The 27,868-nt window shown below is 46.1% G+C and overlaps 2 protein-coding genes across 3 annotated transcripts in view; one reads left to right on the plus strand and one right to left on the minus strand.

Annotated features, from left to right (window-relative positions):
* cryz (crystallin, zeta (quinone reductase)) overlaps positions 1–1,035 on the minus strand; it is a 61,195-nt gene extending 60,160 nt beyond the window's left edge. Inside the window, exon 1 of the mRNA XM_068036572.1 lies at positions 872–1,035. The gene's annotated coding sequence lies outside the window, so the exon portion shown is untranslated. The remainder of the gene's footprint in view (positions 1–871) is intronic.
* Positions 926–27,868, plus strand: part of tyw3 (tRNA-yW synthesizing protein 3 homolog (S. cerevisiae)) — a 38,857-nt gene continuing 11,914 nt past the window's right edge. The window contains exons 1-5 of one of the 2 annotated variants that reach the window (XM_068036573.1): positions 932–1,213; positions 6,737–6,817; positions 9,477–9,575; positions 14,079–14,150; positions 22,854–22,987. In XM_068036573.1, coding sequence (XP_067892674.1) covers positions 1,049–1,213; positions 6,737–6,817; positions 9,477–9,575; positions 14,079–14,150; positions 22,854–22,987 — 551 coding nt within the window. In that variant the 5' untranslated portion in view covers positions 932–1,048. Of the gene's footprint in view, positions 1,214–6,736; positions 6,818–9,476; positions 9,576–14,078; positions 14,151–22,853; positions 22,988–27,868 lie in introns of both variants that reach the window. The other variant, XM_068036574.1, reaches the window with a different exon arrangement.

Below are 27,868 nucleotides of genomic sequence, written 5' to 3' on the forward strand. Positions count from 1 at the left end.
ATAAATGCAATTTGCTCTTTTTGTCATTCTGAAGTAGGACTTCAATGCACAACATTCTGACTTGGTCAGAGTGTTAGCTACTGAGCCATGGCTGACACATTTGAGTTTTCATTATGAAATTTTTTTTAAACACTATAAATTCTAGGTTAAGATTATAATCAAATTGAAACGGTTTGATGAATGAAATTTCTCTTATTTTCTTGCTGCCCCACATAGTATTCCTTAGGCGATGGGACATGCAGACGTCCTGCCCCGAGTGACAAACTGCTTCTGCAGGACAACCTTGTGCAAGTTCTCCAGAGATTCACTAATATTGTCTTTGAATCGTAGACTGTTACAGCAAAGGAGGCCGTTCGGCCCATCGTACCTGTGCCGGCTCTTTGAAAGAACTATCCAATTAGTCCCGCTCCCCTGCTCTTTCCCCATAGTCCTGCAAATTTTTCCTTTCCAAGTATTTATCCAATTCTCTTTTGAAAGTTATTATTGAATCTGCTTCCACTGCCCTTTCAGGCAGCAACAACTCACTGTGTAAAAAACAAAATCCCCTCATTGGTTCTTCATTAACCTTCAATGTGTGCACCCCTGGTTACTGGAAACAGTTTCTCCTTTTTTACTCTATTAAAACTCTAACGATTAAAACAATTGGAAACAAACGCATTTGTTTAAAATATTAAAAAATGTGGCTCTGTGACTGTGTGCTTGCATAAACTACAGGGGATTGCGAAGCAATTTGGTTCAAATGCAACGGTTGAAAGGAGATAATTGCACCTTTGCAATAAAAGCAGCACAGCTAACTTTAACAGCCGAACCAGACCCGCCGATCCACGGTCGGTGCGATAAATGAAATTAAAAAGGAAAAGATGAAACTGACCAGAATGAACAGCTCCGAACCTGCGACCTTTCAGGATGAAAGTCGGTGCCGGAAGTGGCGGTCGCGCTCCGCCCAGTGCCCGTGTTCGTGCTTCGGCAGCCATCGGCCACCGTCCCCGGGGCTCGCGCTGCGGCCGTTAACGGGCGCGTGCCGTCTCCCCGGCAACCGCGGCCTGGGATGGACACTTTCCGCATGCGCAAGGAGCAGCGACTGCAGCCCGGGACTGACCTGAGCCGCAAAGGCCGCGTCGACACAGCCATCAGCGGCCTGGTGGAGTGTGTGAACCGCTCGGAACGTTACTGCAGCACCAGCTCCTGCTCAGGCCGAGTGCTGCTGCTGGGGGTGAGCAAAAGAGGGGGAAGTGGGGAAGAGGGGTGACGATATTGGGGAGGGGGGTTGATGGGGGGGGTAAGGAGGGGCTGATGGGGTTAAGGGGGGGTTTATGGGGGTTGGGGAGGAGGTTGATGGGGGTGGGGTATGGGGGTTGATGGGGGTGGGACAGGGTGGATGGGGGTGATCGGGGATGGGGGTGATCGGGGATGGGGGTAGGGGGGGGAGGGGGTTGATGGAGGGAGGGGAGATGGATGATGGGGAGAGGAATGACGGAGGGGGGGAGGGATTACGGGGAAGGAGGGGGTGGGGGGAAAGAGGAGTGACGGGGAGGGGGGAAAGAAGAGGGATTGAGGGGAGGGGAGGGAGGGGTGATGGGGGGGCAGGATGAGTGGGAGGGAAAGAAGTGACGGGGAGGGGATGGGGAAGAAGCGTGACGGGGGGGAAGAAGAGTGGAGGGGAGGGAAGGGAGAGTGACGGGGAGAGGGGGAAAAGAGTGACGGGGTGAGGGGAAAAAGAAGAGGGATTGAGGGGATGGGGCAGGAGAGATGGGAGGAGGGGGTGGGGCAGGAGAGTGACGGGAGGAGGGGGTGGGGCAGGAGAGTGATGGGAAGGGGGAGGGGGAAGGAGAGTGAAGGAGGGAGGGGGAAGAAGAGTGATGGGGATGAGGTGGGGAAGGAGAGCTGGGGGAGGGGAATGAAGTGACGGGGAGGGGGCGGGGAAGAAGAGTGACGGGGGAGGGGAGAGGAGGGATGGGGGGTGGGGAAGGGGAAGAAGAGTGATGGGGAGTGGGGGAGAAAGGGACAGTGGTCACATGATGAACGGGCAGTGACGACACGGTGACTGCTGATGACGGAATATGGTCATGGCGTCACCATAGTCACAGCAGCTGTTAGTGCAATGCATCATTCATAATTTTTTTATTCATTCGTGGGACTGTGCGTCGCTGACAAGCCCAGCATTTATTGCTCATCCCTAATTGTCTTTGAGAAGGTGGTGGTGAGCCGCCGTCTTAAACTGCTGCAATCCATGTGGGGTAGGGCCACAGTGTTGTTAGGAAGGGAGTTCCAGGATTTTGACCCAGCGACAGTGAAGGAACGGCGATATAGTTCCAAGTCAGGATGGTGTGTGACTTGGAGAGGAACTTGCAGGTGGTGGTGTTCCCATGCATTTGCTGCCCTTGTCCTTCTAGGTTGTAGAGTCGTGGATTTGGATGGTGCTGTGAAGGAGCCTTGGTGAGTTGCTGCAGTGCATCTTTTAGATGGTACACACTGCTGCCACTGTGCATTGGTGGTGGAGGGAGTGAATGTTGAGGATGATGGATGGGGTGCCAATCAAGCGGGCTGCTTTGTCCTGAATGGCATCGAGCCTCTTGAGTGTTGTTGGTGCTGCACCCATCCAGGCAAGTGGAGAGTATTCCACCATGCTCCTGACTTGTGCCTTGTAGATGGTGGTCAGGCATTAGGGATAGAAGAGGTGAGTTACTAGCCACAGGGAATTCACAGCTTCTGACCTTTTCTTGTTGCCACAGTATTTATGTGGCTAGTCCAGTTCAGTTTCTGTCAATGGTAACTCCCAGGATGTTGATAGTGGGGGATTCAGCGATGGTAATGCTATTGAACATCAAGGGGAGATGGTTAGATTCTCTCTCGTTTGAGATGGTCATTTCCTGGCACTTGTGTTGCGCAATTGTTACTTGCTACTTATCAGCCCAAGCCTGGATGTTGTCCAGGTCTTACTGTATCTGAATGCGGGCTGTGTCATGTGTGGAGTCGCGAATGCTGAACATTGTACAATCATCAGCAAACATCCCCGCTTCTGACCTTATGATGGAGGGAAGGTCATTGATGAAGCAACTGAAGATGGTTTGGCCTAGGACGCTACCCTGAGGAACTCGTGCACTGATGTCCTGGGATAGAGATGATTGTCCTCCAACAACCACAGCCATCTTCCTTTTTGATAGGTCTGACTCCAACCAGTTTTCCCCCTAATTCCCATTGACTGCAGTTTTGCTAGGGCTCCTTGATGCCATACTTGGTCAAAGGTTGCCTTGATGTCAAGGGCAGTAACTCTCACCTCACCTAACCTCTGGAGTTCTTGCTCTTTTGTCCATGTTTGGACCAAGGCTGTAATGAGTTCAGGAGCTGAGTGGCTCTGGCGGAACCCAAACTGAGCATCACATTGTCATAATGTTGACCCATGCTGGCTATGGTGTCACAGTGCCAATTGGCACTAGCTGGGTGAAACCCTGGGAATGGGGATTAGGGCAACACACAGTCACTTGATACCACCTGCATGTGTATTCGTCCTTTGTGGTCAAAGATGACCATGACGTCAACTAGAATTTATAGAGTTCAAGTTCCAGGTGCAATGTGTTTGAAGATGACTAATTACTCCAATTTGAGCACACGTGCATTGTTGGTGCAGAAGAGGTGCTTGCAGCTCTGGTCTTGTGAAGCTCACGTTTCCTGTTGTCCAGTTCGGCACTCCTGTTCATTGGAGGTGGAGGCCACCTACGTAGAGGTGGAGGGAAGGGGGTGTGCCTGGCGGGGTGGGGGGGGGGGGCGGAAAGAGGAATGTTAGAGAGGACAAGGGAATAGGGGTTACACATGAGAGAAGTGGAGATGATATATATGGGGAAGAAGGGATAGTCGGAAGGAAGGGGATAGATGGAGAAGGGAAAGAAGTGGGGTAGAAGGAAAGGTGAAACACAAAGGGAGAATATATATGGGGGAGATGTAGGGGCCATACCTGTTGATGGAAACAAGGTTATACAAAGGGAAATACTTGGATGGAGAGAAAGGAGGATGTTTAAGGCAATGGAGCAATAAATGGAGCAAGAGAGAGGGTAATAAATTTAGGGGAAAAGATAGTGAAGGCGATGAACAGTGAGAAAGAGTGAGGGGAAGGACGACTGCAGCTTGTGTGACACTGGGAGCTTTGTTTAGGATGGCCCAGGTTTCATGAGCTTTCTCAAACCTTTTTATATCGAATCTTCTGCAATTCTGAAGTCAATTCTGTCAAATGAGTTGGTTTGAATGTTGCTTGGTTGGAACTCGTGCCTTGAGATTGAATGTTGCTCAGGACTCACCTGCTGCATGCTCACAGATGGTGTGAGGTTGCAGTGTGGCATCTGTTCTCCAGCTGTCAACAGTAGTAGTGTTGTTCGTTCTTGTCTTCTGCAGGTATTCTGCCTGAGTTTTAGAAACCCTTTTTTCTGGAAGGAGAGGGTAATCTAGGAGGCATTGTGTGGGGTTGGAAGAGAGATGGGAGAATGAACAAGTTTGTCTTTATATAGTGCCTTTCACGACTTCCCAAAGTGTAGTCAGTGCTGTAATATAAGAAATATTACAGCCAATTTGCACACAGCAATATCCATTACCAATAATGTGATAAATGACCAGATAATCTATGCTTACTGATGTTGGTTGAGGGATAAAAATAAAAACCTCCTTTCATTGTGTTCAGAAGGTGTATTGGGATCCTTTACGCCTACCTGTAAGAGCAGACACAATTTCACGTCTCGTCTGAAAGATGGCAACTCTTCCTCAAGGCATCACTAGGCGTATCAGCCTTCGTTATGTACCTGTTTCTTGAACGCACAACCTTCCTGTTTGAGGAGAGTGCCGCCCACTGAGCCACATCTGCCATCTGGGAAGGAACCAGAAATGCAGTTGGACTATGGAGGAGAGGCAGTGGAGAATTTTTTAAGTGATTGACAACATCAAAGGACTCTGCTGTTCTCTGGCTGTTCAAAGGCAATCATTATGTCCACATTCAGGAGTCCACACCTACTCATACAAGCATTTCACTGTTTGAGTTTATAAATGGAAGAAATGTGTTTGCCTAAATCCGCTTTCTCTTGCAGTTTCTCTGCCTTCAAGTTTCTTCAACATCTCGAGCTCTGGGAAACCCAATTTCATTTTTCTGTATCTTGCAGCACAGATGGAACAGGCTGGGGCTGTTGTCTCTAGAAAAAAGAAGGCTGAGGGTGACCTAATAGAGGTCTTGAAAATTATGAAAGGATTTGATAGGGTAGGTAAGATGTCCCCACTTGTGATGAAGTCCAAGACTATAGAGATAAACTGATAATCACTAATAAATCCAGTAGGGAATTCAGGAGAAACATCTTTACCCAGAGTGTGGTGAGAATGTAGAACTCACTACCACAGGGAGTGGTTGAGGTGAATAGCAGAGATGCATTTAAGCGACAGCTGGACAAACATGAGGGAGAAAGGAATAGAAGGATATATTGTCAGGGTGGGAGGAAGTGTGTGTGGAACACAAACACCAGCATAGACCATTTAGGCTGAATGGCCTGTTTCTGTGCCATAAATGTTTATATACTTTTAGTCTTTTTACAGTTCTCTTGCACATGTTCCTAAGCATTTCATTTCGTGTCTGGCTTCTTGAACATTATGCATCAATTCAATCCTGATGGGCTCAGCACTTCCCTACCATGCTCGGAATATGGCTTACACAATCCTCAATGTCACTGTATGGTGGCATCAACCTTCATAAAAGTGTCAAGCAATGTGCGTGGGCAAGCAGTGTGCAGAGGATGTATTACTAAAAAGTGAAAAGTGTAGAATAACAATGTGAATTTGCATTTATAAAACGCCTTTAACTTAGTCCTAAGGTGCTTCACAGGAATGTAATCAGACAGAAGATTGATACCATGCTACGTAAGGAGGTATAAGGACAGGTGACCAAACACTTGTTTAAGCTGTCTTTAATGGTTGGGTTGGGGGGAAAGAGAGAGAGGGTTTTAAGGAAGGATTTCCAGATCTTAGAACCCTGGCAACTGAAGGCACGGCTGCCACTTGTGGAGCGAAGGAAGTGGGGACAGGGCAGATTTAGATAGGATGTTTGCCCTGACTGGTGAGTCTAGAATCAGGGCACATAGTCTCAGAACAAGGGGTAGGCCATTTAAGACTGAGATGAGGAGGAATTTCTTCATTCAGAGGGTGGTGAATCTTTGGAATTCTCTGCCCCAGAGGGATGTTGAAGCTCAGTCATTGAGCATGTTCAAGACAGAAATGGATAGATTTCTGAAGACTGACGACATTAATGGATATTGGATAGCGGGGGAAAATGGCGTAGTGGTAGATGATCAGCCATGATCTGTTTGAACGGCGGAGCAGGCTCGATGGACCAACTGGCCTACTTCTATTTTTCTATTTCCTATGATCCTATGAAACAGTGTAGGGCTGGAAGAGGCTGGTGTCGGGGGTGGGGGGGGTTGGTGGGGGGTGGGTTTGGGGTGGTGGTGCTAGGCCATGGAGGGTAAGGAAAAGCTGACAATTTTCTGCCTGGAGGGCAAGAATGTCCCCACTGAGCCAAGTTGACGCCAGAATGCTATGAGTCAGCTACTGTAGGCCACACTTTTCACTATTTTATCTAAAATCATTGCAGGCATTTACTGTTTGACAGTGAGTGACTTGGAAGACTACTTGTTTAATGTACCAACTTTTTTTTCTGATGGACTTCATTCTGTAAATCATATAATATCCAATGTACTTGTAATTTATTTAGGGCTCTGATCACACTGAAGTACAGAAACAGAACTGCTCCTGGCTATTTGTGACTCACCAGAAATGTCAGAAAGAAGATGTGGTAAGACACCAATATTCTGTTCCCCTTTCCCCCACTAGCTTGGTCTGTCAAAGGATTCTCTTCAACTGTCTGCACGCAGTTAATATGTCATATCTTAGTATCCCCGGTTTTTAATTCTATATTGCTGTACCTTTCCAAACAAGCACCAGTGCAGTATACGTACGTTTAGCTCACTTTAGACAGTTGGGTGCCTTTAAGAAATATAATTTAATCAGCATTATCTCCTCAGTATTGGATTGAAAAGTAATGTGATTTTTTAATACACACAATGTCTCGCTGTGGCTCCGTGCAAGGAGAAAAATCTGCAACTTTACGACTGCGACCCCTTGATCTTGATTTTATGCCCACCAGGAGAAATAATTTCTCTGTATCTCGTCTACTGAATCCTTGTTTACAATCATTGCATTGTAAAGTGCAGCCAATATCGTAGAGTCATACAGCACAGAAGGACACCATTTGGTCTGTCATGTCCGTGCCAGCTCTTTGAAAGACCTATCCAATTCATAGAATGTTTACAGCACAGAGGAGGCCATTCGGCGCATTGTGTCAGACCACCCCCAGCCTTTTCCCCATAACCCTGCAAATCCTTTCTCAAGATAATCATCCATTCTCTTTTGAAAGCCATTCACCACACTCTCAGGCAGTGCCTTCCAGATCCTAACCACTCGCTGTGTAACAAAAAAAAGTTTTTCCTCATGTTGTCTTTGGTTCTTTTGCCAGTCACCTTAAATCAGTGTCCTTTGGTTCTTGATCCTTCCGCCAATGGGAGCAGTTTCTCCCTATTCACTCTATCTAGAACCCTCATGATTTTGAACACCTCTTAAAAAAAAAAAAAATCTCCTCAATCATCTCTTCTGTGAGAACAGCCCCAACTTCTCCAAACTATCCTCATAACTGAAGTCCCTCATCCCTGAAACCATTCACGCAAAACTTTTCTCCACACTCTTGAATGCCTCCACATCCTTCCTAAAGTACATTGCCCAGGATTGGACACATTACTCCATTTGAGGTTGAATCAGTGTTTTATCAAAGTTTACCATAATTTCCTTGCTTTTGTACTCTATACCTCTATTTATAAAGTGCGTATCCCTTATGCCTTACCAACTGCTTCTCAACCTGCCCTGCCACCTTCAACAATTCGTGCACATTTATCCGCAGGTTCTTCTGTTTCTGCACCCCCTTTAGAATTGTATCCTTTATTTTGTATTGTGTCTCCTCATTCTTCACTTCACACTTTTCTGCATTAAATTTCATCTGTCACATGCCCGCCCATTCCACCAGCCTGTCTATGTCCTCTTGCAGTTTATCACTATCCTCCTCATAGATCACAATGCTTCCAAATTTTGTGTGGCAAACAGTGAGGATGATATAAACAGCCTACAACGGGACATAGATAGGCTAGTATCTGATAAGTGCGAGGTGATGTATTTTGGCAGAACAAATAGGGAGTGGCAATATATACTTAATGGCACAGTTCTAAAGAGTGTGCAGGAACAGAGGAACCTGGGGGTGTATGTGCATTGATCTTTGAAAGTGGCAGGACATATTGCCAGAGCGGTTAGTAAAAGTAAGGAAGTTGTGCTACAGTTGTACAAAGCATTGATGAGGAGTACTGTGTACAGTTTTGGTCTCCTTCCTTAAATGATATAATTAGAAGCAGTTCAGACAAAGTTCACCATACTTTAGGAAGCATGTGGGTCCTTGACTGTGCAGATGAGATTTACCAGAATAGTTTCAGAGATGGGGAATTTTAGTTACAAGGTTAGGTGGTCTTGTTCTCCTTAGAATAAAGGAAATAGAGGGGAGATTTAATAGAAGTGTGCAAGATTATGAAGGCCGAGATAAGTTAGACAAGGAAAAACTGTTCCATTAACTGATGGTGCAAGGACTAGGGGACACCGATTGAAGGTTTTGGCAAAGAGAGGCAGGGCGAATATGAGGAAGAATTTTACGCAGCGGCTGGTAATGATCTGGAGCTCGCTGACCACAAGGGTGATGGAAGCGGAGAGAATCAATGTCTTCAAAAGGAAGTTGGATGGCCACTTGAAAGAAATAAGCTTGCGGAGCTACAGGGATCAAGCAGGGGAGTGGGACTGACTGGATTGCTCGTTGGAGAACTGGCATGGACTCAATGGGCCAAATGACCTCCTGTGTCGTACATGAATCCGTAGTCCCACTCCCTGCTCTTTCCCCATAGACCCATTCAATTATTTATGCAGTTATCTTTTGAAAGTCACTATTGAATCTGCTTCCACTGCCTTTTCAGGCAGTGCAAGCTAGATCATAACTCTGTGTAAACAAAGGTTTTTCCTCATGTCGCCTCTGGTTCTTTTGCCAATCACCTTAAATCTGTGTTTTCTGGTCATCGATCTTTCTGCAAGTGGAAACCATAAATAAGGAGAAACTATCAGAACCCTTCATGATTTTGAACACCTATAATAAATTTCCTCTTAACCTTCTCTGGTCTAAGGAGAACAATCCCAGCTTCTCCCATCTCTCCACATAACTGAAGTTCTTCATCCCTGGGTCCTCTGGATATCTGTCCAAAATTTTGTGAGATGGGATTGTAACAAGTATCCAAGAGAAAGTTTAACTATTTTGTTTTGGTATGAACTAGTGCATTTTGTTTCTCTAGCTTCTTTTCTCCATCCACCTGTAGATTGCCGGGCTGCAGAAAGCACAGGACAATGCAGTGTTTAAATTTGAACCGTTTGTTCTCCATGTCCAGTGCAGGAAGATGGAGGATGCACAACTCCTGGTAAGAGTCAGTCGGCCATTTACTTCAGATATTGAGAGCTGGCCTTGACCTCTTAATGGGTTGACCCACCCCCTGCTGCCCCCCAGTCAGTGCTGAGTTAGCTGAGCTCAATATTTTTGCTTTTACAAAAAGTAATCATAAAGGCTAAATTTAAAGTTGCCCTTTATCTGAAGGGGTATGGAATACAATGGGACGAAAGTGAAGCTTCAGTTGACAGCTGTCTACTAATATTCATTGTAAGGCCACCGACTCCCACAGCTACCTCGACTACACTTCTTCACACCCTACCTCCTGTAAGGACTCCATTCCATTCTCCCAGTTTCTCCGTCTCTGACGCGTCTGCTCTGATGATGCTACCTTCCACGACAGCGCTTCTGATATATCTTCCTTTTTCCTCAACCGAGGATTCCCTTCCACTGTGGTTGACAGGGCTCTCAACCGTGTACGGCCCATTTCCCGCACCTCTACCCTCACCCCTTCCCCTCCCTCCCAGAACCGCGACAGGGTTCCCCTTGTCCTCACTTTTCACCCCACCAGCCTCCAGATCCAAAGGATCATCCTCTGCCACTTACGCCACATCCAGGCTGATGCCAGTACCAAATGCATCTTCCCCTCCCTCCCCCTGTCAGCATTCCGAAGGGATCATTCTTTCTGCGACATTCTCGTCACTCCTCCATTGCCCCCTACCAGCTCGTCCCCTTCCCACAGCACCTTCTCCTGCAATCGCAGGAAGTGTAATTCCTGCCCACTTACCTCCTCTCTCCTCACTATCCAAGGCCCCAAACACTCCTTTCAGGTGAAGCAGCGATTTACTTGTACTTCTTTCAATTTAGTATACTGTATTCGCTACTCACAATGTGGTCGCCTCTACAATGGGGAGACCAAAGGCAGATTGGGTGACCGCTTTGTGGAACACCTCCGCTCAGTCCGTAAGCGTGACCCCAAGCTTCCGGTTGCTGGCTATTTCAACACTTTTTCCCGCCCCCTCCCCCCGCCCTCATGCCCACATCTCTGTCCTGGGATTGCTGCAGTGTTCCATTGAACATCAACGCAAGCTTGAGGAACAGCATCTCATTTACCGATTTAGGCACACTACAGCCTGAACAAAGAACAAAGAAAATTACAGCACAGGAACAGGCCCTTCGGCCCTCCAAACCTGCGCCGACCCAGATCCTCTAGCTAAACATGTCGCCTATTTTCTAAGGGTCTGTATCTCTTTGCTTCCTGCCCTTTCATGTATCTGTCTAGATACATCTTGAAAGACGCTATCGTGCCCGCGTCTACCACCTCCGCTGGCAACGCATTCCAGGCACCCACCACCCTCTGCGTAAAGAACTTTCCACGCATATCCCCCCTAAACATTTCCCCTCTCACTTTGAACTCGTGACCCCTCGTAATTGAATCCCCCACTCTGGGGGACAAAGCTTCTTGCTATCCACCCTGTCTATACCTCTCATGATTTTGTACACCTCAATCAGGTCCCCCCTCACCCTCCGTCTTTCTAATGAAAATAATCCTAATCTACTCAACCTCTCTTCATAGCTAGCGCCCTCCATACCAGGCAACATCCTGGTGAACCTCCTCTGCACCCTCTCCAAAGCATCTACATCCTTTTGGTAATGTGGCGACCAGAACTGCACGCAGTATTCCAAATGTGGCCGAACCAAAGTCTTATACAACTGTAACATGACCTGCCAACTCTTGTACTCAATACCCCGTCCGATGAAGGAAAGCATGCCGTATGCCTTCTTGACCACTCTATTGACCTGCATTGCCACCTTCAGGGAACAATGGACCTGAACACCCAAATCTCTCTGTACATCAATTTTCCCCAGGACTTTTCCATTTACTGTATAGTTCACTCTTGAATTGGATCTTCCAAAATGCATCACCTCGCATTTGCCCTGATTGAATTCCATCTGCCATTTCTCTGCCCAACTCTCCAATCTATCTATATTCTGCTGTATTCTCTGACAGTCCCCTTCACTATCTGCTACTCCACCAATCTTAGTGTCGTCTGCAAACTTGCTAATCAGACCACCTATACTTTCCTCCAAATAATTAATGTATATCACAAACAACAGTGGTCCCAGCACGGATCCCTGTGGAACACCACTGGTCACACGTCTCCATTTTGAGAAACTCCCTTCTACTGCTACTCTCTGTTTCCTGTTGCCCAGCCAGTTCTTTATCCATCTAGCTAGTACACCCTGGACCCCATGCTGGATTGAACGTTGAATTCAATAATTTTAGAGCATGACGGGGGCCCCCACTTTTTATGTTTGTTTTTCCTTTTTATTTGGTTATTTTATTTTAGTTTGGTTAGTTTGTTTCTACTGTGCCTACCCGCTGTTTTTTTAAATTTAAATATTGTGCTTGGAATGCTTTGTGCTTTACAGTCAGTTCAAACACTCTCTGTTCTAAAGCTTTGTCTTTCAGCACACCATTAACATACCGTTTGCCTTTGTTCCATGACCTTCTGGTCAGTTATTTTCTGTGACCCTGTCCTATCGATACCTTCTCTTTTGTTATCTCTTGCCCCACTCCCCGCTTTACTTGCTTAAAACCTTTTACATTTCTAATATTTGCCAGTTCTGAAGAAGGGTCACTGACCTGAAGCGTTAACTCTGCTTCTCTCTGCACAGATGCTGCCAGATCTGCTGAATATTTCCAGCATTTCTTGTTTTTATTTCAGTTTACAGAGCCTTAGTCAGACCACATTTGGACAGTGCGTTCAGTTCTGGGTACAATATCTCAGGAGGGATATATTGGCCTTGGAGGGGGATGCAGCGCAGGTTCACTAGAATGATACCGAGGCTTTGACGTTTAATTATGAGGAAGTGTTGCTTGTATTCCCTTGAGTTTAGAAGATTGAGGAGTAATCTATTAAGGTGTAGGGAATACTGAAGGATTTGGTAGGGCAGAAGAGGGGAAATTGTATAAACACAGGAGGAAGAAAGGAATAGAAGGATATGTTGATGGGGTTACAGGAAGAGGGGTCGGAGAAGGCTCGTGTGGAGCAGAAATTCCTGCATGGGTCAGTTGGCTGTATGGCCTGTTTCTGTGCTGTATATTCTATGTAAAACTGGTTGGCATCCTAGGACTAATAGAGGGAAACGGTTGGTTGACATCCTTCGAAAGATGATGGACATGCAGCAAACCCATTTATTTATTGAAACAGGCCCTTTGGCCCACTGAGTCTGTACCAACCAACAACCACCCATTTATACTAATCCTACATTAACCCCATATTCCCTATCACATCCCCACCATTCTCCTACCACTTACCTACACTAAGGGCAATTTACAATAGCCAAGTTACCTATCAACCTGCAAGTCTTTGGCTGTGGGAGGAAACTGGAGCACCCGGCGGAAGCCCACGCCGTCATAGGGAGAACTTGCAAACTCTGCTAAGACAGTACCCAGAACTGAACCCAGGTCGCATTTAGGTGGGGTGTCTTCTCTTGGTGCACCTTTGCTGATGACTGTGAAGGCCAATCCTTGAGAGGCAGGTTCTGCCACAAGTGCTGCACATGAAGCTGCCAAGTGACACTGTGAGTTGTTGGTTTTGACATTGGTGCCTTTTGCCAACCTGCTGTTGCAACTGGTCATCATGGTCGTGCACACCAGTCCACAGGATGTGTTGCCATTTCCGTCCTTCGCCAGCTAGTGACTCCCAGTGCAATAATTGACATTAAGGGCCTTCATGTCATGCTTGCAAGCATCCTTGGGTATGCGACCGTCTTCCATCCTGCAGATATGTCCGATCCATTGAAGCTGCCTCTGATTCGTACCAACACGCTTGGGAGCTTTGCCTTTGAGAGGACTGCCACATTTGTGATTTTTGTCCTGCCAGGATATACCCATAATGCACTATAGACAGCAAAGATGGAAATTAGTGAGCTGCTTTTCCTAGTAGCTGTAAGTCGCCCATGTGTCACAGCTATACAGCAAGGTGCTGAGAACACAGGCCTTCTAAAACATCAGCTAGGTACTAAGGGTCAGCTGGTGTTATCCTATGCGCATTTCGCAAGTCGACCAAAGGTGGTAGCTGCTTTCCCCATACGTGTACTGAGCTCTGCATCAAGGGGCAAGACTGTCTGTCACCGTGGACCCCAAGTAGCAGAATTTGCTAACCACTTCCGATGGGGTGTTACTTAGTGTGATCAGGGGCGGAAATGCAAAACCTTGTCCCGTGACCACGGTTTTCTTAACGTTTATAGTCAAGGAGAACAAGTTACAGGCATGGGAGAGACAGTCCATGAGTCTTTGTAGTTGAGTTTCCATGTGAGCAACTAGCGCAGCATCATCAGCTTAGAGGAATTCTCTGATCAGGACTTGAAGTAAAACTACTGCATTGAATATTGAAATGTTACAAAGGAACTTCTCTTAATTAAAGAGCCAAGGTTTAATTTGCAATTCTGAGATACATTTTTGATTTTTAACTTCAATCTGTGCAGATAAACACATACTATTTTTCTGACTTACTGTTTTGGGTTACAGCACTCTGTCGCTATAAACTCTGGCTTCAGGAACTCTGGGATCACAGTTGGCAAGAAAGGAAAAATAATGATGGTAAAATGGTTTTGCTTGTATTACTTCATTAAAAGTTATTTGCACATTTCAATTTTATACCACGTTCTCTACAGATGAAGGCCTGCAAGTTAATCACGGGATGACTATTAGAATTCCATTCTAATACTGGTCTCCCCTTGATGGTTTCCATATGTCAGTAATCAGCAGGCTGTGCCCCCTGTGATCGAATGATGTATTCAGCAGGCTGTCTGCACCGTGCAACTTTCACTGCCTTCCAACTGAATTCTGAGCCACTGCAGCTCCCTTCCGTAGGCCAAGTATAGCCCTGGGAGGTCGTGTCCCAATAATCGACCCGTCATGCTGTAATAGATCCTAAAAACTCTGGTTCTTAGCCATTACGCTCATAGACTGATACAGCACAGGAGGAGGCCAGTTGGTCCATTGTTCCTGTGCCTTTCTCTGAAACAATGCGTCCCACTCTCCCTGCTCTTCACCATATCTGGGTAAATTATTCCTTTTTAAGTATATTTTTAATTCCTTTTTGAAAACCCTTGTTGAATCTACTTCTATTGCCCTTTCAGGCAGCGCATTCCAGATCACAAGTTGCTGCATTTTAAAACAAAATTTAAGCCTGTCACCTCTGGTAGTTTTGCAAATGACTTTAAATCTGTGGCCTCTGGTTGTCACCCCTCCTGCCACTAGAAACAGTTCCTCCTGATTAACTCAATTTTAAACACCTCTTAAATTTGTTTTTTACTTTCTCTACTGTAAAGAGAACAATCCCAACCTTTGAACTCTCCACTCTTCATTTTTATTAACGTCACTGTTAACCTGAACCTTGGGATTTACTATCAAAATAAGCTGCGATCATTGCAGCACCATTGCTGTTTGTAAAAAAATTTTGTGACCTAAAAGTAATCCTGCTTCTGACAAGAAAGCAAAACTGGAACATAAATTTTCCTGCTTTTATTGAGCAACTGAACTCTTTGTCCTACAGTTGCTGTTGCATAAAGCAGGAGACCTTTGCACACTTTTATATTGTGCCTTTCCTGATCTCCAGGCACCCCAAAGCATTTTATAGCTAATTAAATACTTTTGAAGTGTAGTAATTTGTAATGTACAGAAATATAGTGTAACTGTATGTTACAGAAAGTAACCCCAATATTGCAGTGTAGTCTCTGTAAATATGTATCAGGAGCTCTGGCACTGGAATACCTACTTCTCCATTATGACATTGCAGGCAGGAGTTTCATTTGCTTATCTTTGTTGATATTAATATTACCACAATGTAATGAGACTTGACATCTGAAGCCTAGGCAGGAATTAGGCCACAGTTGGAGCTTTCTGAACTGATCACCATCATTCTGGCTATCCTGTACAAGGTTGAGAGCTGGTGTTCAGTTCTTGGCCAGGCCACTAGATGGCAGGATGGCCAACCAGTCAGCTAGGCCTCTGTAAGCATTTGCTCGTCATTGGTGGGGAGACTGCCAGCAGAAGTGAACAGCCTGGACTGTTATGTAGTTATGTCTGAAAATGGCCCAATTATAGAAGGGAGAAATATAGGAGAGGCGGAGGGAAGCAATGCTTAAAAATACTTCTAACAGCTGTGCAGTGTATTATCAACATACATTTTTTATATTCATTCTTGGGGTGTGGGCATCACTGGGAAAGCAGCATTTATTGCCCATCCCTAATTGCCCTTGACACAGTCGTGATGAACTGCTTTGAATACAACTGAGTAGCTTGTTATGCTATTTCAGAAAGGTAATTATGAGGGTCTAGAGTCACATATAGGCCAGACGGGGTTAGGGCAGCAGATTTCCTTTCCGAAAGGGCATTAGTCATAGAGTCATTTACACCAAAGAAGGAGGCCATTCGGTCCATCGAGTCCATGCCGGCTCTCTGCGGAGCAATCCAGTCAGTCAGTCCCACTCCCCTGCTCAATCCCCGTAGCAAGTTTATTTCCTTCGTGCCCATCCAATTTCCTTTTGAAATCATTGATTGTCTCTGCTTCCAGCACCCTTGTGGGCAGCGAGTTCCAGGTCATTACCATTCACTATGTAAAACAAAAAAATTCTTCCTCACATTGACTCCGCATCTCTTGCGCAAAACCTTCAATCTGTGTCCCCAAGTCCTTGTACCATCAGTTAATGGGAACAGTTTTTCCTTGACTAACTTATCTAAGCCTGTCATAATCTTGTACACCTGTATCAAAACTCCTCTCAATCTCCTTTGCTCCAGGGAAAACAACCCCAGCTTCTCCAACCTAACCTTGTAACTAAAATCCCCCATCCCTGGAACCATTCTGGTAAATCTCCTCTGCACCCTCTCTCGGACCCTCACATCCTTTCTAAAGTGGGACCAGAGCTGGATGCAATATTCCAGTTGGAGCTTATACAGAACTTTATAATGGTTCAGCATAACCTCCCTGCTTTTGTTCTCTGTGCCTCTATTTCTGAAGCCCAAGATCCCATATGTTTTGCTAACCACTCTCTCAACATGACCTGCCACCTTCAAAGATCGATGCACATGCAGGTCCCTCTGTTTCTGCACACTATTCTAAGGGACAGGATAAACTGTCACTTAGAAAGGCACAGGTTAATCAAGGAGAGTCAGTATGGATTTGTTAAGGGAAGATCTTGTTTGACCAACTTGATAGAATTTTTTGAAGAAGTAACAAGATAGATGAGGGTAGTGCAGTTGATGTGGTCTGCATGAATTTTAGCAAGGCTTTTGACGAGGTCCCACATGGCAGACTGGTTTAAAAAATAAAATCCCATGGGATCCAGGGAAATGCAGCAAGGGGGATACAGAATTGGATCGGTGGCAGGAAACAAAGGGTAATTGATGGCAGGTGTTTTTGAGATGAGGGCTGTTTCCAGTGGCATTCCACAGGGTTCAGTGCTGGGTCCCCTGCTTTTTCTGGTATATATTAATGATTTGGACATAAATGTAGGGGGGCATGATCAAGAAATTTGCAGATGACAAAGATTGGCCATGTGGTAGACAGCGAGGAGGATTGCTGTAGGCTGCAGGAAGATATTGATGATCTTGTCAGATGGGCAGAAAAGTGGCAAATGGAATTAAATCTGGAGAAGAGTGAAGTAATGCATCTTGGGAAGTCAAATAAGGCAAAGGAATACATGATTAATGGGAAAATACTGAGAAGTGCAGAGGAAGTGAGGGACCTTGGAGTGAATGTTCACAGATCCCTGAAGGTAGCAGGACAGGTCGATAAGGTAGTCAAGAAGGCATATAGAATCTTTTCCTTTATCAGCAGAGGTATAGAATATAAGAGCAGGGAGGTTATGCTGGAACTGTATAAATCATTGGTTAGGCCACAACTTGAGTACTGTGTGCAGTTCTGGTCACCTCATTACAGAAAGGATGTAATTGCACGAAGGAGGGTACAGAGGAGATTTACAAGTATGTTGCCAGGACTGGAAAAATGCAGCAAGAGGAAAGATTGGATAGGCTGGGGTTATTCTCCTTAACAGAGAAGGCTGAGGGAAGATCTGATTGAAATGTACCAAATCTTGAGGGGCCTGGATAGAGTGGAGGTGAAGGATCTGTTTACCTTAGCAGAGAGGTCAGTGATGAGGGGGCATAGATTTAAAGTGATTGGTAGAAAAATTAGAGGGTAGTTGAGGAAAAATGTCTTCACCCAGAGGGTGTTGGTGGTCTGGAACTCACTGCCTGAAAGGGTAGTTGAGGCAGAGACCCTCAACTCATTCAGAAGGAGACTGGATATGCACCTCAAGTGCCGTAATCTCCAGGGCTACGGATCAAATACTGGAAGGTGGGATTAGAATGGGTGGATTGTTTTTCAGCCGGCACAGACACGATGGGCCAAGTGGCCTCTTTCTGTGCTTTATACTTTCTATTCTGTTCTATGATTTGCACTCTTTAGATCTGCGCCATTAAGTATATATTGCCTCACACTATCCCTTCTGCCAAAATGCATCACCTCTCACTTGTCAGTATTAAATTCCATCTGCCACGTCTGCCATTCTGCTAGACTACCTATGTCCTGTTGCATATCATCCTCACTTTTAATGATAATGTTCATGGTCGCTATTACTTTATGCTAGCTTTTTTATTCCAGATTTATTTAATTAACTGAATTTAAATTCCTCAGCTGCCATGGTGGGATTTGAACTCGTGTCTCTGGATGATTAGTCCAGTAACATCACCGCTATGCCACCGTACCCAGGTAACAGACAGGAGGAGGCCAAATGGTCTGAAAGCCCGCTTCACACTCATGATGGGTAGGGCATCGTATCTAAATGTCCTGCACCCCCGACCCCTCCAATCTCATAGCCATGTAATCTGATGGGAGAGGCAAAACCAGAGGAAAAACCTCTGGGCAAATAAAGGAAAACATACTCTGGAAAATTCCTATCACCCTTCTCAGGTGATCACGAGGGCCTTTTCTTAACGACACCTACCTTCCATATGATGCGATCTCTGCCCCAGTCAGGTACTGATCGAGCTCACTCTTGAAGGCAATGCAGAGAGTCAGCAGACACTATACAGCTGGAAACATATTTCAGAGGCTCACTACTCTCTGGGAAATGAGGATGCAGCCAGTATTCAGCCTATTGCTACTCTTACATGGTTTAAACTCCAGTCCCCTGCTCCTCCCAGCCTGTTAAACTGGATTATCAATAGGTCAATCTATCCAACCCTTTCAATATTTTATAGACCTCTATCAGATCACCTCTTAGTGTACACTGCTCTACATATAAATAGACTGAGGTCCTTGAGCCTATCTGAGTGACTGAGATTCTTTAAGCTAGGAATCATTCTTGTAGCTCTTCTCTGAACCTTTTCCATGGCCACTATATCACCCATCAGTTGTGAAGACCAAAACTGCATACAGTACTCCTGGTGTGGTCTTGACCAGCAACTTGTACAGTGCCAAAATGGTGGTGTTTGATATATATTGAGTAGTTCTATTAATATAACCCAATACTGTTAGCTTCAGCTATAACTTCTCTACATCAGTAATGAACCACCTGCAAACTGTACACAATAACACCAAGATCTTTTTCTCTCTCCCTCTCAATATTATCTACAAATGACATATATATTCTGTTGGCCCTACTAACATGCATGAATCTCCATTTATCTAAATGCTGTTAAAAGATAACAAGGTAAATAAAGATGAAGGAAGCCATTTGAACCTCCCAGAAAAAACAAATGCTTACACTTCCTTCATCAACTCATTGAAATGGCTCTTGAATAAGACTAGATAACACCTGGATGGTGCAGTGTGGATTAGAAAGCTGAACATATGCCTGTAGTTCCTATTTGTGAGCCAAAGCTAAAGTGGAGCTTGAAGTTATCTTGAAGGGATGGAGAGAATCCACGCTGGAGATGTAAGCAGTCTTGACTGCTAGGAAGTGCATGCGATTATATTATTGAGTTTTGAGCTTCTTCCAAAAACCTGCAGTCTCCTTCTCAACCAACCAGGCATTTTTATGTTATCTGATAATTAGCTGAAAGTCTGATCCATGTATCCATTAACCTATGGGGCAGGAGAAGAACTGTTCTCTCAAGGATTGCTAATTTTGAGGCTAGTTTCATTTCCCTCCGCACAGCCCCCCGCCCCCGTTTCCCAGGCCGCTTAAAGTGTATTCTATCAATGCCTTTTTAAAAGTAGAAAGTGTAATCGAAAATCAAAAGTTGGTGCCAGTAAAAGGTGACCATCAAGCTGTCGGATTGTATAAAAACCCAACTGGTTCACTGTCTTTTTAAGGAATAATGAAAGGCTGCATTTGCTGACAACGCAGCCACTAGGTGGCGCAGTACTAACACATGTTCAAATGCAGCCTCTTCCACTGAAACAGCACTGACATTTCAGGCAGTTGCCAGGATTAAAGATGGCACTGCTCAATTTATCACAACAAACAAATTCAACTCTAAAATCCCCTCAATGGTTGCCATAGCCACCTCCATCCCCAGCAGTCCCCTCCTCCCTCCCTTTGCCGCTTCCTCCTGTGACCGTCTTCTCGCTGCTGGCTCCCCACTGCCTTCCCTTAGCTACTCACTCTGGTCTTGCTGCTCCCCACCGCCTCCGGCCGCTTGCTCCAGACCCCGCTAGTGTCCCCCTCCCCCCGGCCAACTGCACCCTGCTCCTTGCCTCCTCCCGCCCTCTGGCTACTTGCTCGCTCCCTGCCTTTCAGCTCCCGTGTTTGATCATTTTCCACTGCGCCACCCGAAGAAGCAAGAAACCAGGGTTAACAGGGCGACATAGGAGTGAGTGGCCGAGAGGAGGGAAGCGGCGCGGCCTGGAGCTAGCGGCTGGAGGGAGAGAGGCGGGGGAAGCTGGGAGTGAGTAAGCGGCTGGAGAGCCAGGTCGGGGGGGGGAGGGGAAGCGGAGAGCGATCGGCCCAGGGGAGTGGGGAGAGCATTGGTGAGGCCTGGAGCGAACAACTGGTGGGGGTTGGGGGTGGGGAGAGAAAGCCTCAAGGGCGGGAGCGAACGGCCAAGAGGATGGTAGAGTGGAGGCCTGAAGCCAGTGGCCGATGGGTAGAGCGGCTAGTCGGGCAGGAGCGAGTAGTTGGGGTGGGGGGGGAAGCTTGGTGAGCGAGTGGCTGGGGAAAGGCAGTGACGTGGTGGTGATCGAGCAGCGATTGAGGCCAGAATGGCGGGAGGGAGCGGGGCACTGTTCGGGTGAATGCAGACAGCCATTGAGGGGTTGCAACGTCATTGCATGGTGACTTCATCCGTGCTCATGCACACATTCATACTGGCAGGCTGGCAAATGTTTGCACACATTGATGACGTCCGCAATCGCTCTGCGCATTCTTTGCGTTGTCAGGAGTAACTTTGATCGTGAAAACCTGCCGTCCTTACCTGCTCTGGGCCTACATGTAACTCAGTCCCACACCAACATGGTAGATGCTTAACCTTCCTTTACAGTGGGCTGGTAAGCCTCTTCATTGTATCAAAAACTGCTACCAGTGGTTCAAGAAGACGACTCACCATTATCTTCCCAGGGTAACTAGGGATGAGCAACAAATGCCAGCCTTGCCAACAATGCCCACATCCCCAGAATAGATGATATAAAAAGCTATACATGACGTTCCAGATACAACCTCACCAGTTCTGTATGGAAGACTAGAAATACTTGCTTTGACCTGCTGTCAAATCACTTAGATGCATCCAGGTGTTTGGTAAAGCTTACTTTCCAATGGAAAGAAATCTAGGGTCTTCTATATCACATAGAATTGCATATAATGCAGAAACAGGCCATTCTGCTCAACTGATCTATGCTGGTGTTTATGCTCCATTTGTGCCTCCTCCCGCCCCTCTTCACCTCACCCTATTACCATATCTTTTTATTCCTTTCTCCCTCATGTTTTTATCTAGCCTTTCTTTAAATGCATCTATACTATTCACCTCAACTACTCCATGGTATCATCTGTGGTTCAGTGGGTAGCACTCACACCTGTGAGTCAGAGAGTTATGAGTTCAAGTCCCACTCCAGGATTTGAGCGCAGAAACCAAAGTTGATACTCCAGTGCTGCACTGAGGGAACGCTGCACTGCACGGGATGTCAGCTTTCAGATGAAATGTTAAACCAAGATTTCGTCGACCCTCTCAGGTGAACGTGAAAGATCCCATGGCACTAATTTGAAGAAGAGCAGGGGAGTTCTTCCCAGTGGCCTGGCCAATAATTATTCGTCAATCAACATCACTAAAACTGATTATATGGTCATTATCACATTCGTGTTTGGGGGATCTTGTGCAAATTAGCTGCCACGATTCCTACACTACAACCGTGAATACACTTCAAAAGTACTTAATTGGCTGGAAAATACTTTCGGATGTCCTGTGGTCATGCAAGCTGCTACATAAATGTGGTAGCATGTTCCACATCTTAATCAGTCTGGGGAAAGAAGTCTCTCCTGCTTTCCTTATTGTATTTTATTCGTGGCCATCTTATATTTAAGGCCGCTAGTTACGGACTTCCCCACAAGTGGGAGCATCTTCTCTACATCTACCCATTTCATTGCATTGACGACTTCCATCAGGTCACCCTCAGCCTTCTCTTTCTAGGCAAAAGAGCCCCAGTCTGTTCAGTCTTTTAAAGGGGATAAATATTTTAAAGGAATAATGTGGAGAGAATAGAATTGGAGTAGATAGTTGCACTTGAAAAGGTAGAACTGCCATAAGTGACAATGGCCAAATGGCAGTCTTCTTCACTGTTCTCTTAATGCTTGTCATGTTTCGCCGAAATGTCTCAAAGCTCTTAAGATCCGATGAACATCTGAGGGACAGTGACTAGAAAACAGCAGGGATCTGTGAAAGAAGGCAGAAATGAACAGGGCTTTATAAATACATAATAAAAACAGAAAATGTTGGAAAAACTTAGGTCTGGCAGCATCTGTGGAGAGAGAAGCAGAGTTAACGGTTCAGGTCAGTGACCCTTCTTCATCAGTTCTGAAGAAGGGTCACTGACCTGAAACGTTAACTCTGTTTCTCTCTCCACAGATGCTGCCAGACCTGCTGAGTTTTTCCAGCACTTTTCTGTTTTTATTTCAGAGTTCCAGCATCCCCAGTATTTTGCTTTTACTTTATAAATGCATGTTTATTCTCAAGTATCCTGGGAAGAGACTAGTGGACCTGGATTTAGCATTGGCAAGGACTGTGCTTTAATGGGAACATGCCATATTTACGCCCCTTCCTTTGGGGCTCAAAAACTGCGTTAATATTTGTTTTTCTGGTCACCAGGCCGTACGTAGTACCCATTGCCTGGAGGTTCCTTTGTGCCATCGAGGGACAGTGTTGGTGAGTGAAGAGTACATCGATTACCTTGTGCAAGTGGCGAATCAAAAAATGGAGGAAAATCAAAAGCGGATAGAAAGGTAGAACCACAATTTGAGGGCAGTAAAATCTCTTTCAGCGATCTGAGCACTGAGAATGAGTTAACTCATGCCAACCATGGTTCAGTGAGCAGCAGTCTTGCCTTGGAGTTAGAAGGCCGTGGGTTCAAGTTGTGCTCCAAAGTCTTGAGCGCATAATCCAGACTGAAGTTGCAGTACTGAGGGATCACCACACTGTCAGGATGGGCAGTACGGGGGGAGCTCTGGCTGCACTGTCGGGAGAGGCAGTACCGAAGTTGCGCATCACTGTCGGGAAGGGCAGTACCGAGGGAGCTCTGGCTGCACTGTCGGGAGAGGCAGTACCAAGGGTGCGCTGCATTGTCGGGAAGGGCAGTACCGAGGGTGCGCTGCATTGTCGGGAGGGGCAGTACCGAGGGAGCTCTGGCTGCACTGTCGTGAGAGGCAGTACCAAGGGTGCGCTGCACTGTCGGGAGAAGCAGTACCGAGGGAACTCTGGCTGCACTGTCGCAAGGGGCAGTACCAAGGGTGCGCTGCACTGTCGGGAGAGGCAGTACCAAGGGTGCGCTGCACTGTCGGGAGAGGCAGTACCGAAGATATGCTGCATTGTCGGGAAGGGCAATACCGAGGGAGCTCTGGCTGCATTGTCAGGAGGGGCAGTACTGAGGGAGTTCTGGCTGCACTGTGAGGCAAGGTGGTACTGAGGGAACTCTGGCTGCACTGTCAGGAGGCGCAGTACTGAGGGAGCTCTGGCTGCACTGTCAGGAGGGGTAGTACTGAGGGAGCTCTGGCTGCACTGTGAGGCGAGGCGGTACTGAGGGAACTCTGGCTGCACTGTCAGGAGGCGCAGTACTGAGGGAACTCTGGCTGCACTGTCAGGAGGGGTAGTACTGAGGGGGCTCTGGCTGCACTGTTAGGAGGGGCAGTACTGAGGGAGCTCTGGCTGCACTGTCAGGGGGGGCAATGCCGAGGGAGCTCTGGCTGCACTGTTGGGAGAGACAGTGCCGAGGAAGCACTGCACTGTTGGGAGCGGCAATAGCGAGGGGGCAGCACACTGTCGAAGGTGCTGTCATTCAAATGACACGATAAACCAAGGCCCCAACAGTCCTGTCAGGTGGACATAAACAATCTCATGGCACTACTTCAAAGAAGAGCAGGGAAGTTCTTCCCAGTGTCCTGCCGATATTGATCCCTCAATCAACATCACTAACAAAGCTACACCACCTCCTTTTCCTTCCTGCCTATCCTTCCAAAATGCTGAGTACACTTGAATATTCAATTCCCAAACCTGGTTTCCCTGCAACCACATCTCAGTAATCGCCACTAAATCATACCCATTCGTCTCTATTTGCACTGTTAACTCATTAATTTTATTCCGAATGCTTTGTGCACCCAGATACAAAGCCTTTAAGTTTGTTCTATTATCAAATTTCCCTACTCTTGTACGATTCCTTGGTGCAATATGATGTTCACACGTTCTGTCCCTACCTTTTACTTTCTGGTAACAATCAGTCCCATCACTAACATGCACTCCTACCTTCTTTAACTTTGACTTCCTAATTTTCTATGCAACTGGTTGAAGGAAGCTTCATTGATGAAGCAGCTGAAGATGGTTGGGCCTAGGACACTACCCTGAGGAGCTCCTGCACTGATGTCCTGGAGCCGAGATGATTAATCTCCAACAACCACAACCATCTTCCTTTGCGCTAGGCATGACTCCAACCAGCGGAGAGTTTTCCCCCTGATTCCCATTGACTCCAGTTTTGCTAGGGCTGCTTGATGCCATACTCGGTCAAATGCTGCCTTGATGTCAAGGGCAGTAACTCTCGCCTCACCTCTGGAGTTCAGCTCTTTTGTCCATATTTGAAGCAAGGCTGTAATGAGGTCAGGAGCTGAGTGGCCCTGGCGGAACCAAAACTGAGTGTCACTGAGCAGGTTATTGTTAAGCAAGTGCTGCTTGATGGCACTGTTGATGACACCTTCTATCACTTTACTAATGATTGAGAGTAGACTTATGGGGTGGTAATTGCCCAGGTTGGATTTGTCCTGCTTTTTGTGTCCAAGACATACCTGGGCAATTTTCCACTTTGCCGGGTAGATGCCAGTGTTGTAGCTGTACTGGAACAACTTGGCTAGGGGCGGGCAAGTTCTGGAGCACAGGTCTTTTGTACTATTGCTAGAATATTGTCAGGACCCATAGCCTTTGCAGTATCCAGTGCCTTCAGTCGTTTCTTGATATCACGCGGAGTGAATCAAATTGGCTGAAGTCTGGCATCTGTAATGCTGGGGACTTCAGGAGGAGGTCGAGATGGATCATCTACTCAGCACTTCTGGCTGAAGGTTGTTGCAAATGCCTCAACCTTATTTTTCGCACTGATGTGCTGGGCTCCCCCATCATTGAGGATGGGGATATTTGTGGAGCCACCTACTCCAGTTAGTTGTTTAACTGTCCACCACCATTCACGACTGGATGTGGCAGGACTGTTGTAAGAGATGCTCTCCAAACCTACAATCTCTACCACCTAGAATAACAATGACATGAGTCACCTGGGAACACCACCACCTGAAAGTTCTCCTCGAAGTCACGCAGCATCCTGACTTGGAAATATATTTCAATTTGTTCACTGTGGCTGGGTCAAAATGCTGGAACTCCCTATAACAGCACTGAGTAGACCTACCCTCACCGACTGCAGTGGTTCAGTAAGGCAGCTCACCACCACCTTCCCAAGGGCAGTTAGGGATGAATGGTAAATGCTGGTCTTGCCAGTGATGCCTACATCCCATGAACGAACAAAAAAAAAAGTAAGTCACTCTTCAATTCCACAGTACGCTGCTTACTTTGTTGCCATGGATCCTCATTCTGACATGTCACCTCAGAACCAGTCAGATAACATATCTCAGTGCTTGAGAGAATGTGGTGGAACCGCAGGGGTACGTTAAAGGAGATGGAGGGTTTGTGGTAGCACCATTTAAATAAAAAACATCTATAGCGCTGTGGTGTTTTCTTAAACATGCCCTGGCTCTCTTCAGATTATTTGGGGAAAATTAAAATGATTTAACAGCAGAAAACATTGTCCACATTGGTTTCCAAAGCAACATTTAACACGACTTGTATTCACGATTGACTGTGAAATGCAGTTCACAGAATTCCAGAATTGTTGCAGCACAGAAGGAGGCTATTTGGCCCATCATGTCTGCGCCGGCACAGATGCTGCGATTACATTTTTTTAAATTTGTATTTCTCGTTCCAGCTTGGAGCTGTGGGTTTTTAAAGATGGAGGAATAACAGATTTGGCCAATGCCCAGCTTGTGCAACATCTATTTCTTACTGAGGCGCTGCTCCGAGTTAGGACCTTCTGCAGGCACCCCAGTCATCTAGATAGAGAAAATCTACAGATCAGCCATGATCTGATTGGTAAAGCAGGCTTCAGAGGCGGAATTGTCTACTCCTGTTCCTAGAGCAAAAGAATAGTCAAGATCCAACTAGGATTTAACAGTATTGTCAAAATCTTGTAATGATAGCCTGCAAGAAAGAAAAGAACTTGCATTTATATAGGATCTTTGAAATACTTTTAAGTGTTGTCATTGTTCTAATGTAGGAAACGTTACTGCCAATTTGCAGACTATAAGATTCCACAAACAGCATCTGAAGAAACATACAAATTAGGAGCAGGAGTAGGCCATGCGGCCCCGCGAGCCTGCTCTCCCATTTGATAAGATCATGGTTGATCTGATTGTGGCCTCATCTACTTTCCTGTCTACCAGCTATAACCTTTGACTCCCTTGCCAATCAAGAATCTGTCCAACTCAGCCTTAAAAATATTCAATGACCCTGCTTCCACCATTCTCTGGGGAAGAGAAAAATTTCTCTTCATCTCCGTCTTAAATGGGAGTCATCATATTTTGAAAATTGTATCCCCTAGTTCTGGTCTCTCCCATGAGACGAAGCATCCTCTCAGCATCCACCCTGTCAAGTCTATATGTTTCAATAAGATCACCTCTGATTCTTCTAAACTCCAGTCGATACAGGCCCAATCTGTCCGACCTTTCCTCATAAGATAACCCCTTCATCCCAGGAATCAGTTGAGTCAACCTTCTCTGAACTGCTTCTAATGCAGTTATATATTTTCTTAAGTAAGGAGACCAAAACCGTATGCAGTACTCTGGATATGCTCTCACCAACACCCTGTACAATTGTAGCAAAATTTCCCTACTTTTATACGAACATACGAATTAGGAGCAGGAGTAGGCCACTTGGTCCCTCGAGCCTGCTCCGCCATTCAATAAGAGCATGGCTGATCTGATTGTAAACTCAATTCCTTGTTTGTAAACAAACATGCCCGCCTACGCCCAATTCTCTTTCACCCCCTTGCTTATCTAGAATCTGTCTACCTCTGCCTTAAAAATATTCAAAGACTCTGCTGAGAGAAAAATTTCTCCTCATCTCTGTCTTAAATGGGCGACCCCTTATTTTTAAACAGTGACCCCTAGGTCTAGATTTTCCCGCAAGAGGAAACATCCCATCCATATCCACCCTATCAAGACCCCTCAGAACCTTATATGTTTCAATCAAGTCGCCTCTTTTCTAAATTCCAGCGGATACAAGCCTAGCCTGTCCAACCTTTCCTCATAAGACAACCCACCCATTCTGGTATTAGTCTAGTAAACCTTCTCTGAACTGCTTCCAATGTATTTACATCCTTCCTTAAATAAGGAGACCAATACTGTACACACTACTCCAGATGTGGTCTCACCAATACCATGTATAACCAAAGCATAACCTCCCTACTTTTGTATTAATTTCTCCTCGCAATAAATGATATTCTATGAGCTTTCCTAATTACTTGCTGTACCTGCATACTTCTTTTGGGCCTCCTTATCTCGAGAGACAATGGATACGCGCCT

Source organism: Heterodontus francisci, chromosome 8 (assembly GCF_036365525.1).
Source record: "Heterodontus francisci isolate sHetFra1 chromosome 8, sHetFra1.hap1, whole genome shotgun sequence".
NCBI classification, from domain to species: domain Eukaryota; kingdom Metazoa; phylum Chordata; class Chondrichthyes; order Heterodontiformes; family Heterodontidae; genus Heterodontus; species Heterodontus francisci.